Source organism: Myiozetetes cayanensis, unplaced genomic scaffold (genome assembly GCF_022539395.1).
Source record: "Myiozetetes cayanensis isolate MyiCay16 unplaced genomic scaffold, myiCay2020 scf5-8, whole genome shotgun sequence".
Lineage (NCBI taxonomy): Eukaryota > Metazoa > Chordata > Aves > Passeriformes > Tyrannidae > Myiozetetes > Myiozetetes cayanensis.
In genome coordinates this window covers 15601450-15615920 of record NW_026087742.1, presented here as the reverse complement: position 1 = coordinate 15615920, position 14471 = coordinate 15601450, and the positions used below count along the sequence as shown (strand labels likewise).

At 38.7% G+C, this 14471-nt stretch overlaps 1 protein-coding gene across 1 annotated transcript in view; it reads right to left on the bottom strand.

Moving 5' to 3' along the window:
• Nucleotides 1-1383: 1383 nt before the first annotated feature.
• The window catches only part of MAP3K7CL (MAP3K7 C-terminal like), a 28235-nt gene continuing 15147 nt past the window's right edge, over nucleotides 1384-14471 (bottom strand). Inside the window, exons 4-5 of the mRNA XM_050332922.1 lie at nucleotides 11403-11518; nucleotides 1384-2498 (exon numbers count right to left, since the gene is read on the bottom strand). Of these exons, the coding sequence (XP_050188879.1) occupies nucleotides 2318-2498; nucleotides 11403-11518 (297 nt within the window). The 3' untranslated portion in view covers nucleotides 1384-2317. The remainder of the gene's footprint in view (nucleotides 2499-11402; nucleotides 11519-14471) is intronic.

The following is a 14471-nucleotide window of genomic DNA, read 5'->3' as shown; positions in this document are numbered from 1 at the left end:
AATTCCATTTTTCTACTGTCCTGTCTTTGAATCCCATTTCCCCTACTACTTTTTCTTTTAAAAATAGTTTTCATGAGATCCTTTAATTTTTCTTCCTTGGTACTTCTATATCAGTTTTACTCATTTGGATTGTGATACAATTTCTCTGAATCAATGCTCTCAGACACTTGAGCATCCATGCTGGCAGGCAAATATACTGATATAAGGCTGTTATTTTTCACTGTCACCATAACTTAAAGTAGGAGGAAAATCTGATTGCAAATAGCCATAATCAAGATTAAATACAAATCTCTGACTTCAATTAGTTTGGGATGGTTTAAGACTTCCATATTTATCCAGGCTGGTAGCTGGACCACACCACAGATTTGGTGCCTGTACACCTATAAAAATGTTTCCTGAAGACTTCCATACTGGTCAGTATCTGCAGGGAAAATATATATATTTTATATATATATATATATTCTTTGGCTACTCTCAAAGTGCGATATGTCACAAAAGGGGCCCAGCTTTCCTTCTCCATCTCACTGTGGCTCTCCCTCAGGTTTTAATCCCAGCGTACAGTCTGTTATTATTCTGATATCTAAAGCAAAATGGCTGGACTTAAATAGAGAATTTCAAGGTGAATGCAGCTATTTGTAAGTAAAGGTCTGCCATCTAACCCATTTACATCCAAAACCAGTCTGTCGATGGAGTAATTTTATGTACTTTGTACAGTTTTCGATGAATTCACTGAAATCACCAGATTGGATGATGTTTTCAAAGCTAGATAGAAAAATTACTAAAATAACAAAATAATTTGAAAGTGAGAATGCTCTTGTTAATACACATAAATACAGGAAAAAAAAAAAGTAAACTCTAGACTCTGTGGTGTTCTGTGCTCAAAGCAAAGCCTTGATGTATATTCATGTTTTGTTTCCCATCAGTGCAAAACTCAACTAAGGCTTTTCCAGCATTCCCTGCCTGATATTCCAAGTGGGTTTTATTAATTATGTTTTTTTTTTCTTTTTCCTCTTCAACTTTCACAAGATATAGTGAAATTTTGATCCTCAGATGACAAGGAAAGAGGAATAAATACAGTGTTGCACTGCCTGTGGAGCATCCCAGCAAGAAGCATGTACCTCAGGAGTGATTTCCCATCGTTGTCTCCACACTGGACAGGGTACAGCAGCAAGTTTTCAATTGCTAAGACATATTTCAGTACTAATAGCACATCGAGTTGAATTCCAACCTCATGAAGATGTAAGAAGCTGCATCTGTCAAGCAGAGTTAAAAATACAATGTGATTTGAGAATATTGAGAACTTTTCTATATCCACTTTTAATGAAAAAAATGAATAATGAATAGAAATAGAAGTATAACAAAGAATTTTCAGTTGAACTAGGAAAGTACAGGGATAAATAGAGCAAGTAAAACTGACATTTTACTTCCCGGTTATTTGTATATCCCCATTATTTGTATATTCTCGGTTATTTGTACATCCTGCCCCTACTTACAGCCACTTATGTGTCAAAACAGACCAGAATATAAGAACAAAATATCCTCACAGCACTTTTACTGACACATTCTCAGTTGAAACTATGATTCTTACATTAATTTTTCAGTTCTTGCATGTCAAAAAGTACAAGAGCCAAAAGACTCTCAAATCTTTACACTTGAGGAAGGAAATTTTGATCTTAACTGTTTCCTTTTATTTTCATAACTTGCTAATTATTACTGGCAGTGCACTCGTGTGAAAAAAAAGAATTATATTACTTCAATTTTTAATGTGCAATTTCTCAGAATTTATGTAACAATATAAAGTTGACACAGGATAATGAAGTACAGGTTTTATCAGCGAGGAGATCTGTTTTAAGATAACTTCCAAACACTTCAGGCATGAGGAAAATAATTCAAAAAAAATCTTCACCAAACTAAATTTAACATACATGTATTCCATATACTAACATTGTCCCTGCTGTATGCCTTAGTATGATCCAAATTTCCAACCCAGGAACTATTTATACCATTTTCTAGTGTGTCCACATATTCTTAAATTGGAAGAAATATGTTTAGAAAAGAAACCTGATCTAGTAGAACATATAATGGAGATAGATTAACTTCAATTATGTTACTTGAAATAAAATATCCATTATATAATGGATAAAATATCCATTATATTAAGTTACTGGCTGGCAAGCATTGACTCAAATATAGACTTCTACATACTCCGTATCTGTAGTAAAGTATTATAACATATTAAACAGATCCTTATTTTAAAAATCTCTTTCCAGCACAGGACCAACCATTTATGAACTGCCTCACACAAGCCAGTTGGGAGTTATGAGGAACCCTGCCTTTTTTGATACTGTATTCTGAGCTTTTCCAGTTGCTCCACGCACTGCGTCTGGGCCAGCTTCAGTGTTCGGTTCTCCTCTGTCAGTTCTGCGTACTCCTTAGCCAGCTGAGCAGCATCCATGCTTTCTTTTTCCACTTGTTCCAGCCTGGCAATCAGCTCCTTTCTAATGGTTATGAAAAAAACCCCATATATTAAAAAAAGCAGTATGCAAAAATTTGTTGTCATCACGTGTTAGGTCAAAGCTGGACTGTAGGTTGTTAACATGGTATTACCAGAGCTCCTGTGAAACAAGAGCCTAGAAAATTAATCTGTTAGAGTCCTTTTTTTCCCATTAAAAGACAAAGCTTCCAAAATTGCTGATCAGTTTGCTGTTCAGTGACCAAACCTGAAAAATGTTGGTTTCAAGTATTTGTGCTCGGGGCTGTTCAGCCTGGAGAACAGAAGGCTTCAGGGAGACTTTAGAGGCCCTACCAGTACCAAAAGGTGCTCCAAAGGAGCTGGAGAGGGACTCTTCACAAGGGTGACAGGACAAGGGAATGGCTTTAAACTGAAAGAGAACAGGGTTAGATTGACTATTGGGAAGAAATTCTTCCATGTGAGGATGGTGAGGCACTGGCATAGGTTAACCAGAGAAGCTGTGGCTGTCACGTCCCCGGAAGAGTCCAACGCAGTCCAAACCATCCTATAACTGTAAACACTGCACATGCAGTTCATGGTGGTGAATCAGGTTCCTGGACATTGCTTGCTAATACTTTACCAGAAGAATAACAATTTATTTTTCTCTTAATACCAAATACAACTGAAAGAGAGCAAAGTTTTTTGTTCAGTTAGTTAGATTTATCAGTAAATTCTGTGAAGTGCACCTGATTTCCTTTCCGTGCCTCAGATGATTCTAGCAGACACTAGGCACATGAATCTGAACTACCATACATTGTTTCTATAACGTGTTTAGGCTCCAACCTTAGCCCTACTACTGAGGCAGAGTGATAGACCTGCAAACCTGACACCTCCTAGTGCTCTTAATAGCAGACACACGTGGATTCAAGCTGTGATTTCTTCTGGATGGAGTAACACAGTGCCCTGTATTCCCAGAGCTATACAGGAGCTGGAGTCTCCTGTATAGTATCAACTGAAATTACCTCAGCACAAGTTAAGATAAAAGAGGTCTTAAAACACACTGAAGGCATGAGTAACTCACAGGGTTAGTGAATTACTAATTGTTCTCCACTGAAGTCATCCAGCAGGCTAGCCTGGCCTCAGTTTTTTTCCCTTTAAGTCAAAAATTCACCCCTGCTACAGGAAGTCTCTTCTAAAGGGTTCTTAGTTCTTTTGATCATTCTATCTTAGAGATTAGTTAATCTTTAACGGTTCATAGCCCTATGACTTTATTTTTCAGTCATATCAAAACAATGCTTGTAGGTCATCAGTGGGAAGATGTTAGTACCTTCAAAGTGGGTAGCTTTTGCTGCCTTCTTGCCAGGCTAGACCTGTGCTTTCAGACAGGAAATTCCTACAGATCTGGATTTCTGTTCCCGCAGGTCAGAGTATTCACGAAAAGATAACATTTCTGTATTTGCTGATCGCTTACGTTACTTATAGCTGCAAATCTACCACTTACAGCAGCAAAAGCATAAGCACCTGGCTTTTGAAAAACACTTCTGTCTAGGCTGATTTTAGGATCAATTTGACCTTCCTCTGTCTTTACTGCAGCTTTCAGTGATAGCAGAGTTTGCCCATGGTTTACAGTCACAGTTACTGCAGTTTGAGGAGTCACAAAGTTAGAAGAGACTCAGCGCAGCCATGCCTCCCAACTGTGCTTCCCATTGAAAAAATAATAATAGAAAAAAGAGTGAGCAGCCATTGCAGAGATTTTAAATCATCCCAAAGAGGCAATATATAGGCATCCTCCTGTACCTTTTAAATATGCTGGCTTTGTTTTATACCATTGAGGTAACGCAGAGCAGCTGTGCTGCAGCAAAGCCTCTTTCCTTTCACCAGGTGAAAGGTGTATTCAGCCAGGCCCTTGAGAGAAAACATCAAGAGCATATTTTAGCTCAGCAAAATTCTGTTTACATCTGACACAACATAGTTGTAAAACTTTTAAAAGCAGCAAGCCTTTAGCAGGTTCATTTCTTTTTGGTTGGGCCATGCGATATCAACCAGTTTTCAAAGGGGCCAAGATGATTTTGCTAGACAGCTCTTACTGATGGGACAGAGGCCATGGAGAAGTATTTTAGAGAGTGAAAAGTACATTTAGGGACAATGAGGTTTTACAAGTCTTTAATCACTTCAGTCTCTCAAGGGCTTCCTCTGGAAGACCTTTTGTTTCTGGAGACCAAGAGAGAGTGTCAGCAATATTTCTTCCCAACTATTCTCTGGTGCAGTGCTGGACTGAAGGATTAAATTAAGCTCTTTCAAATTACAGACTGTTAAAACAGAAGTGTCCAAAGAAATGGATTCAGAATCATTCTTCCTTACTTTTCGTACACTTATGAGCTTCTTAAAGAGAGATGCAGTGAACACACTAACAAGTAATCAGCATCTTCAAAGCAGGCAAATCTTTTCTGCAGTGACTTTTAGTACTAGAAAAAGAATGGTACTAACTACTCTATTTGGACTTGAGCCAGGAGTGGCACAGACAGACAATGTGCAAACTCGGACAACTCTATTAATGAATGTCACTCCTGATTTGATGAGACTTTGTGGAGGCATGGCATTCATGCTGCTTTTCAGTAATATTCAAGCAACACAGGTAACTATTTTCCTCTCCTGGGATTTACCTTTGCTCTTAAGCTATAAATGTGCTAAAATAAAAATATTGCTGTAGTCCATACTCTAGGACTTCCCTCATAGAAAGCAGTTTCCTTGCACTCATTCTGTGATCCAGTAGCACTGTCTGGGCAGAAAAGAGCAATTCAGCCATCTTTCCTGTAGTTTCTGTTTGGGATGGTATCTCCAGTTGTCTCCTGGTACATTGGAGGCAAACAGCTGTCCAAATAACTAATTTCCAGTAAACTGGCAAGTAGCTACTTGTGTAGCTACTTGTGTGTACAGCTGCACATATGTGTTATTGATTGGCCACCCATGAGATTGTGCTGGAAGTCCAATAAATGCTACAGGCTGGATGTTAGAAAGAGGTTCCTCACTCAGAGGGTGGTTGGGCACTGGAACAGGCTCCCCAGGAAGTGGTCGCAGCACCAAGCCTGACAGAGTTCAAGAAACATTTGGACGATACTCTCAGGCACATGGTGTGACTCTTGGGAATGGTCCTGTGCAGGGCCAGGAGCTGGACTGGATGATCCTTGTGGGTCCCTTCCAACTCAGCCTGTTCTGTGATTCTGTTGTAAAATTGCTCACTTCTGAGTCAGCAGAACCTGCTTATTCCCTTCCCATCAGGATCAACGACCTGTTTACAGGGTAGGGAGATGTTTCAGGCAAATACTGTCAGCCTGCCACAGATCTAAAATTAGAGTACCAGGGAATTGCTAAATGTTATGAATGGGGTAGCTTACGAAGCTCACAAAAGGATGAGGACAGTAACATTTGCTTCTGATCTAATCCAGGATTTGAACTTAGCTTCCAGAGGTTAAAGAACACCATATTAAGCTCTTGCACCATGTAGCCTTTGTTACAGATGCTTAATAAATAGGTCTAGCACTGTGTAATCTGTGTTTTCTGTTAATGGGTACCCCAAGTTTAAATATTAACAGCATTGATAAGGTATTTTCTAAACTGGTGCTGAGGTACTCAAAGCTTTGAGACAATCTGTAATGTACACTCTAAGTGTTCTTTTTTGGTGAGGGATTTGTGAGGGAAGGGAACATTAATGTGACTTGAATCATAAACCACAACCATGCCAGAGCAGGAGAAAAACACAGCATGGTCTTAGGGAAATTATTTCTCTTGGCCCTAATGACTGACCATGCAGACAACAGAGCTCCTTAACACTAATATTCACAATGAATAAATACCAAGAAAAGTGTCAGACTAAGCAGATAAATCTGTCTGGAGATGAGTATATTTAGAGATGGATGGGACACAAGGAAAACAGCTTCCAGAGTACAAAGAGTCAGATTTGTCTTTCCCCAGTTGTGAACAATGTACTCAGGATCATCTGTGGCATCACACATTTCTTCACAGCTAATATGTGTCTGTGTTCTGGTGGCCATAAGATCGTCTTCACTTCCCACATTATTAGGAAAAACTTCTTCTGGAAAGGGTTGTCAGGCTATGGAATGGGCTGTCCAGGGAAGTGGTGGAGTCACCATCCCTGGAGGTGTAAAAAAAAAAAAAAAGATGTAGATGTGGCACTTGAGGACATAGTTTAATGGTGAACGTGGTGGTGCTGCTGGGTTGATGGTTGGACTTGATAATCCTAAAGGTCGTTTCCAACCTTAATGATTCTATGATTCTCTGTCTACTGTGACATGTGCAAAAGAAGAAAAGAAGTCATACCCGTGGCAAAGAAAAGGAGTGATCCTAAACCAGGTGGTGATCAAATGATATTTTCTGGAGAGTTATATTAGAATTGTCTGGGGGAGGAAAAAGTGATAACCAGCCAGTGCTAAGAATATAAGACACAGCTAGCAACCATGGCAACTCTAATATTTAACTACATAATCCAGGGTCATTATCTAGTAATAGCAATATAACAAGTGCTCAAAATAACCAACCATCCCACCCCTTTCACCCAAACTTAGATACCCCAAAACATCTGTTATGGAAATACATGTGTGTTTCTGGAACATAAATTAAATTACATTCTGTGCCCTAAATGTGGTGTGCTCTCGCTTCCACACCCTTTTCTTTATTTTCAATCGTGTCTCCCATTCCACAGTGATTTTTTCCCCTTGTACTACATATTGCTGGCATAAATGGGAAGAGTTTGAGTGAAGAGAGCAAACAAAGCTATGACTATATTAGCAAAAAAAAAATCTACTCAGTCTTCTTTTAAATTCTTTCAATTTCTTACTTCCTTTTTTGGTCTTCTTCTTGAGTAACTTCTTTTACCCTTCTTATTTGCTTTTGTCCTTTTATTTTCCCTTTTTTGAAACTGCAGCCTCTTTTCCTCTCACACATTTCCCATCTTCCTGTGAAATAGTTGTCATCTTCTCTCCCACTCCCAGCCTAGAACATTCTTTCACCATCTACACTGCATACAAGAGAAAGGGCAAATAAGCTTTGTTCTTGCCTTGATGAAAAGCAATCTTCCTTACATCAATGACTTTTGATACTTTGGCCATACCTGATGCTCACAATTCAGTGAGAGAAAAGTCAAGCTAAGCCTTTGAAAAGTTGTAAAAGATTAAATATTTTTGACTATTTTAAAACGATGTTTTTCAGCTTTCTATTTCTTAAAGATACCTCCTTTAGAAATATACCTGCATATATTATTTCATGTATGGAGGTGACACTGAAGCTTGAAGGCTGGAACAAAAATGATTTAAAGTAGAATGAACTTAATTACTTTTTTTTTTTTTTTTTTTTTTTTAACTAAGAAGATCTAACACTGCTGTAGATATTTATGCCAGGTTAATTTAATGTTATTTCTTCCTCCTTGCCAACATATAGAAAATATTTGCTCAATCCATTTTCTGTTTTGTTTTGTTGGTTTGTTTTTCCTGTCAATCATAGCCTTCAGTATTCTGTGTGCAGAGTGTTCTATCAGTAGACACCACCTATGCAGACAGTGCCAGGTGTGACTTGCCATCGTAATTACACAGGTGAGTTACCTGTGGAGGGAAGTTGGGAGCACTGGCAGGGGTATCCTCCAACAGAACTTGTGGTTGCATTTGGTAAAAATGTACACTGAGCAACACTATAAAGTTGTTTGTTCACGTTAAAAGGCGTGAAACTCGATCATCGTCCATTTTATCAAAATAGTATTTCAGAGAAATAGACTATAGATAACAGGTGCATTAGGCAGTTGTGGATCTTTATTTCCATTTTCCACATTCAAATTCAAAGGTAGAAGATAAAGACACCCAAAACAAGGGCAAATTTCAGAAAGCTCCAAATGCCATCTTTTCAATTTGATCAGAACTACTTTTGAGGCTCCAAGACTGTCCATCTCATCAGACTTTTCTAAAAAGTCAAAGCATCCATTCTAAGAATGTCATACTCAACTCTTCCAGTGATGGGGCAACCACAGCTTCTCTGGGTGACCTGTGCAAGTGCCTCAACACCCTCACGAGGGAAGAATTTCTTCCTACTATCTAATCTAAACCTATCCTCTGTCAGTTCAAAGCTATTCTACTCTTGTCCTATCTCTACATGCCCTTGTAAATAGTCTCTCTCCATCTTTCTTGTAGGCTCCCTTCAGGTACTGAAATGCTGCAATCATACGGTGTATATAACTATATAAGTGTGCTCAGGTTTGTAAGCCTACATGTGTGTAAAAGTATATATGTCCTAATAACTTTCTAATCCCCCTTCCAATTTTAACCAAACTTCATGCAGTGAAGAGGTCCCAGTTAGTTTCTGGAAGGTTTATTAAAACAGAAAGTAAAAACATTCCTTTCTGCTACAGAAAGCAATGACACCCCAATGGGGAAAGGCAGTCTCAGGAGACCTACTCCAAAATACTACAAAATGGAGAATCTACCTGGAGGGGAAGTTATAAACAGTTCACATTTGGAGAAAAAAAAAAAAATCTTCAGTTGGCACTTGCAGCTTGTTAAAGCTCAAAATCAAGCAACCAGTGCACCAACCTGTAGGATATTAAACATCTTCGATCCCGGTGCTCTAGGACCACTTCTTCAGATTAAGAGACACGGGCAGTGGTGAAAGGTGCTGCACGATATTTGTCACGTTTAGGCATTTCACAGCTATACAGCACGTGAACACAAGGCCACAAATATGTAATTAGAAGGCACAGAAGAACCACAGTAATATAATTCCATTTGTTGCCTTGTTCATTCTTAACATGTGTTTACTGGGGCATGGAACCCACAGAACAGGTTCAGCAAAGGTAGCAGTGGTGGAAACATCCTGGCATTGTTTCACTGTTGTCATCCGCTGGTGGAATGAAGAAAAATCCAGCCTGAAGCCCATTAATTCATTCAGAGTAATCACTGCAGAGAGGCTGACACCTGGGCTCAGAAGTTGATTAGGACAGCTGTGAGCTCTGGCAAACAATTTTGTGCATGTACCTGCCATTCTCAAGAATTTCTAATTCAACTAATACCACAGACTCCATAGATTAAAAGATGGCATTCAAACAGGATATATTTTTCATTTAAGAAAGTGCAAAAATAATAATATAAATGTCTATAGTTATAATAATAATATAAATGTCTAGTTTTTAGAGGCTTCAAGCATACTTCATAAATAGGCATAACTGATTCAGGGATGTGCCAGTAATAATAATGGATTTATATCAGTAGACCCTAAAATCCAAATGATCCAAATGATCTAAGGCCACCTTTTGGGTTTATAGATCTAAAGTCTAAGTACTTAAATGACCATTTAATATTTTACATTCTATTTGGATTTTCAGAATAGAAGAAGTCACATGGGTTTCCACTGAATTCACTTGATTACTAAATACATATGTAAGTGGCTTATATTAGACAACCAAATTTGACAAATCATTGCAAAATTATTTGAATTAATTATCTTTTCTTCATCTTTCCAAATGCACCAATTACATTTGATTGATCAGGTTCAGTGAATGATGAATCAAATCCAAACACTGCATTGTCATGCATTTTTTCCATGCAGGGACAATGTAGTGTTAGTCTCTTCTGGGTACTTTTTCTTCTCTTTGTGCCAGTTTGTCAGAACCTGAGTGCCACAGAGATCCTTCAGTGGAAGCAGATTTGTAGTGGGAAACCTCAAGTAGCTCTGACATTTTAAGCAAAATGTAACTATCTTGTGTCTATAACCATCAACCCCCCTAAAGACATCTCACTTTCTTAGCCTGCATAGTTTGGATTCAGTGAGTTCTTTGGCTATCTTGTAAGAATACAGGATTTCAATAGTTTCCCTCCCATCAGCTTGATTCTAAGATTCCCATGGATGCAAACTTGGCTGAACTTCAGCTGGGTCAGCTGGGTAGGGATTTCACTACTCACCCTCTTTCCTCTCTCTGAATTTCTTTTTCAGGTTTCTTGTGGAAATGGACTGAGAGCCACAGAGTGCACTTTGCCATTTAACAGCCATGCAAAAGATGACAGGGCTGTGAGTACAGGCCACAGACATGCAAAAAGTCTCCAGCTTATGCACTTTGGATACAAACACCTAAAATGCCAATGTGCATTGAGCCAATGTGTACAGAAACAGTGCAACTCACAGAAACACATCTACCAATATTGTCAAGCACTCTAAGCCTTACTGAGGATCTGTTACATGCGTCATTAAAATGTATAAAGTGAAATAATAAAAAAAATCCCTAACATTAAAAAGGAGATTTGCACCAGTTGAACTGGATTGTTATGTGACCTGGGGGCTGTCAGTGAAGGTTTTAAGGGACATGCATGTTGGTGAGGGTCCAGAACAGTGACAGCTCTTAGTGGGTCCAGTTGATCCTATGGAGCAATGGCCTACTTGGACTGTGAGTGTCAGGCCGAGGTCTGGAATAGAATCATAGAGTCACAAGAATGATAGAATGGTTTGGCTTGGAAGGGACCCCAAAGATCATCCAGTAACAATCCCCCTGCCACAGGCAGGGACATCTTCCACAAAACCAGCTTGTTCAGAGCCCCATCCAACCTGACCTCGAACGCTTCCAGGGATGGGGCAACCTGTGCCAGTGCCTCATCACCCCCACAGGGAAAAATTTTTTCCTAATATCCCATCCTCCTAATATCCAAACCTTGGCCTCTGCCAGTTTAAAGCCATTCTCTCTTTTCCTATCTCTTGTAAATAGTCTCTCTCCACCTTTCTTATAGGCTCCTTTCATGTACTGGAAAGTCACAATTATAAACTGTGTGTGTACATATAAGTATATACATATGTAAGTATATATGTATATAAGGTTGGAAAACATTATGTGAAAACCTCATGTTTAAAACAGGATTTTACAAGGAGATTATACAACAGTAAATCCTTTGGGAAATTTACTTACTTTCTTTCTTCCAGCAGAGCAATTTCTTTCTTGACTTCATGGTACTCTTCTGCTATTTTGCAGTGCTGTTTATACACCTGCATAGATTCCTTAGACTCATGGCAAGGAGGCAGAGGCTTTAACAAAAAGAAAAAAAAAATTACACTGTTTTGGGATGAAATATTAGTTTAAAAATGCATATTTTGAAAGATTCAATATTTGTCTTAATTCCTGTGAGAATTTTTCCCCCCTAACTGCAGGATATTGCCAACTATTCCTAGCAATGGCCTTTCATGGAAGGAAAAAACCCCAAAACAATCCCACTTCTCTGCATAAGAATATGCGTAAACCTTCAAACCTTGTAAGAATTTTCAGAAATCTCCTTGTCAGTTTTGCAAAGTATTCCTAAAGATCAAGCAAAGAAAGATTTCTCCCTTACATCCCTCTTTTTCAGCTACAGTGATGTATGAATGCTAAGGTTGATGCATTGGTCAGACCCATAACACACATAAGTGTCTTTTCACTGCAGAAACTACAGCTCTGGGCAGAAGGAGAATTTGAGTGCAAACAAGCTCTTATTCCCCAGTTCTGTGAGATGAGAACAAAACACATGAAAAGACATAGACTAAATACTCTTTTTATTCCTCAGTGCAGTGCTTATTCCAGTTTATTCCTAAACGGGACAGGGCTGTGAATTGGAACACTGGGGTTGATTCTGCTGGACTCAACAGGAGTTAGACTGCTGACTCCAGTGCAGCCAAGATTTCATGATGGGTTCTATCCCAGCAATATCTCAGGCTGTAAACAGCTTTCTGAAGGTAATACCATTTCTATGCATCTCTATTTCCTGTAGAAGAAGGAGATATGTTTACTTAGTAGAATGATTAGGAACCCCTGGTGGTCTAGTGGTAAAGGCGCGGCGCTATCACCGCGGAGACCCGGGTTCGATTCCCGGTCAGGGCCACTCCCGGGCAGGTGGAGCTCGTTAGCCCTTAAAGGCAACCCACCTACGTCCTAAGGACCTCGCTGCCACCGTCCAAGCTCGCTTGGCCCCGGCAGATGAACCTTAGGATTAAAGGGTGGGCTCAGTTCCGCGCACACTGTGTCTCACCTAAAAAATCCAATGCGCAGGCTGGAAGGTGGAAAGACCTTCCCCGGATCTTCGCTCGCGAAGACTGGCCATTATTATTAGAATGATTATGAGGGTTAAATCAGCTTATTTACAAAGTGTTTTACATTTTCCTGTAAAGCACAGGTGAGATTGAGTGTAGAAGGATGATGGCAATTAAAAAAAAACAAAATCAGGTAAAAAAGAGACACATTGAAGACAAAAGCATTATACCTCCTATCCTAAGTACCAAAATCATGGTTGCAAAACTTTAACGTTTTTCTAATGCACACTGAATTAATAAATATGGCAAATAAACCCACTCAGTCCTAGAACTCCTCATGCGAATTTCAGCTGAGATCTTGAAAATAAATTTTTTGTTATATGTAGGTACTTTTTGTTCCTTAAAAAGAAAACTGCTTAATTCAGGCTTCAGACTTATCACATTTTGGCTATAACACTTTCAGGAAGTACTTCTAAGTTATTAGCCATGAATCTGTTGACTGTAAATGAACTCCAAATAGCATGCTTGAGCCACCTGTTTGAAGCAAAAGGAAACACTTAAAATAGTTCCCTTGCTGCCTAGTTAAAGAGCATCCAAACGCCTTTCACAATATTAGTAGATTATTTTACATTTTTTGTCATCCTACTTTGACTCTTCTCTGTAGCATAGTATTCCTTTAATGACATTTTACTAGGAAAACAAAAGCACAAGTCATCAGTCCTTTCCTATTTATGATCTTCTAATCCTTTTTTTTTTAAATCTAAACTGGAAAATTAAGTTCAAAATTCAGAGACAAAGGTTAAAACCACTTTTATCCAGGAGACAGGGTAAGTTGGTTCAGATGTTACCCAATGCACAGATGTAAGTAATGCATGGATCTTGAGAGTACCTGTAGATGGTATGTGATCCCTCATTGAAATTTTAACACAGACACTCATTTCCTATGTTCTGAATGCAAAAATGCTGCAGCAGAGTTGTTTCACAGGACATTCTCTCTGATTTTAGAGATTTTTGGTACTCAGGAAGAGGGCAGCCCATTCCTTGATGAATCTAATCCCTAGGAAAGGGCTTTTAATTGCATTTCAATGTGGATGAGCAATAGCACCATTCATACAGTCACCCAAATAATAAGCATAAATTTAACAAGACAGAATATAGAAGTCTCAGTGCTCTAATCCAAGAATGCAAGGATGAGCCAAAGTAGCATCTCTGGTATCTGCCAGAGATCAGCCATCAACAAATGTGTCACAATAAAAAAATTCTGAACAGCACCAAAGGGAAAGTCCCCAAACAGTGATACTTCAAAAGAAAATCAAACCAAACCAAACCAACAGAAAAATCACCTTGGATTTGCTTCTAACTTAGTTTCTGCTAATCTAGCTGGTTTAAATAGTTTAAAAATTAAACAGTGTTCAGTTTCTATATTCCAGCTTCCCACTCAAAAGATATATATAGAGAGCTAAAAATTATCTAGTCATGCTGAAACTTAGTATCTAAGGTTCACTTAGAACCAGTTGCTGATTTTCAACCCCCTTCCTACCATTGTCCTCTTCAGTGACATTTCTTCTTACACTGATATTTTAGCACTTAAAATAAACTTACAACAAAAAATATAATCAGTTTACTAATGTTCTGTTCATGCAATTATTTTCAATCATGTCTGATGGTATTAAAGACTATATAAAGAACTTTTTTAGTGTATTTTTCTTTAAAACATAGATTTGACTATGTTTTCATATGACTAGATAGAATCATATAATTGAATCATATCATAGAATGGTTTGGGTTGGAAGGAACCTTAAAGATCATTCAGTTCCAACCCCATGACATGAGCAGGGACACCTTCCACTAGACCAGGTTGCCTCAAGCACCGTCCAACCTGGAACTGAACACTTTCAGGGATGGGGCAGCCAGAACGGGACAACTTGCCTTGTTCTTTTGCAATTTGGAAATTTCTAAGAAAGGTTTTGGTGATAGT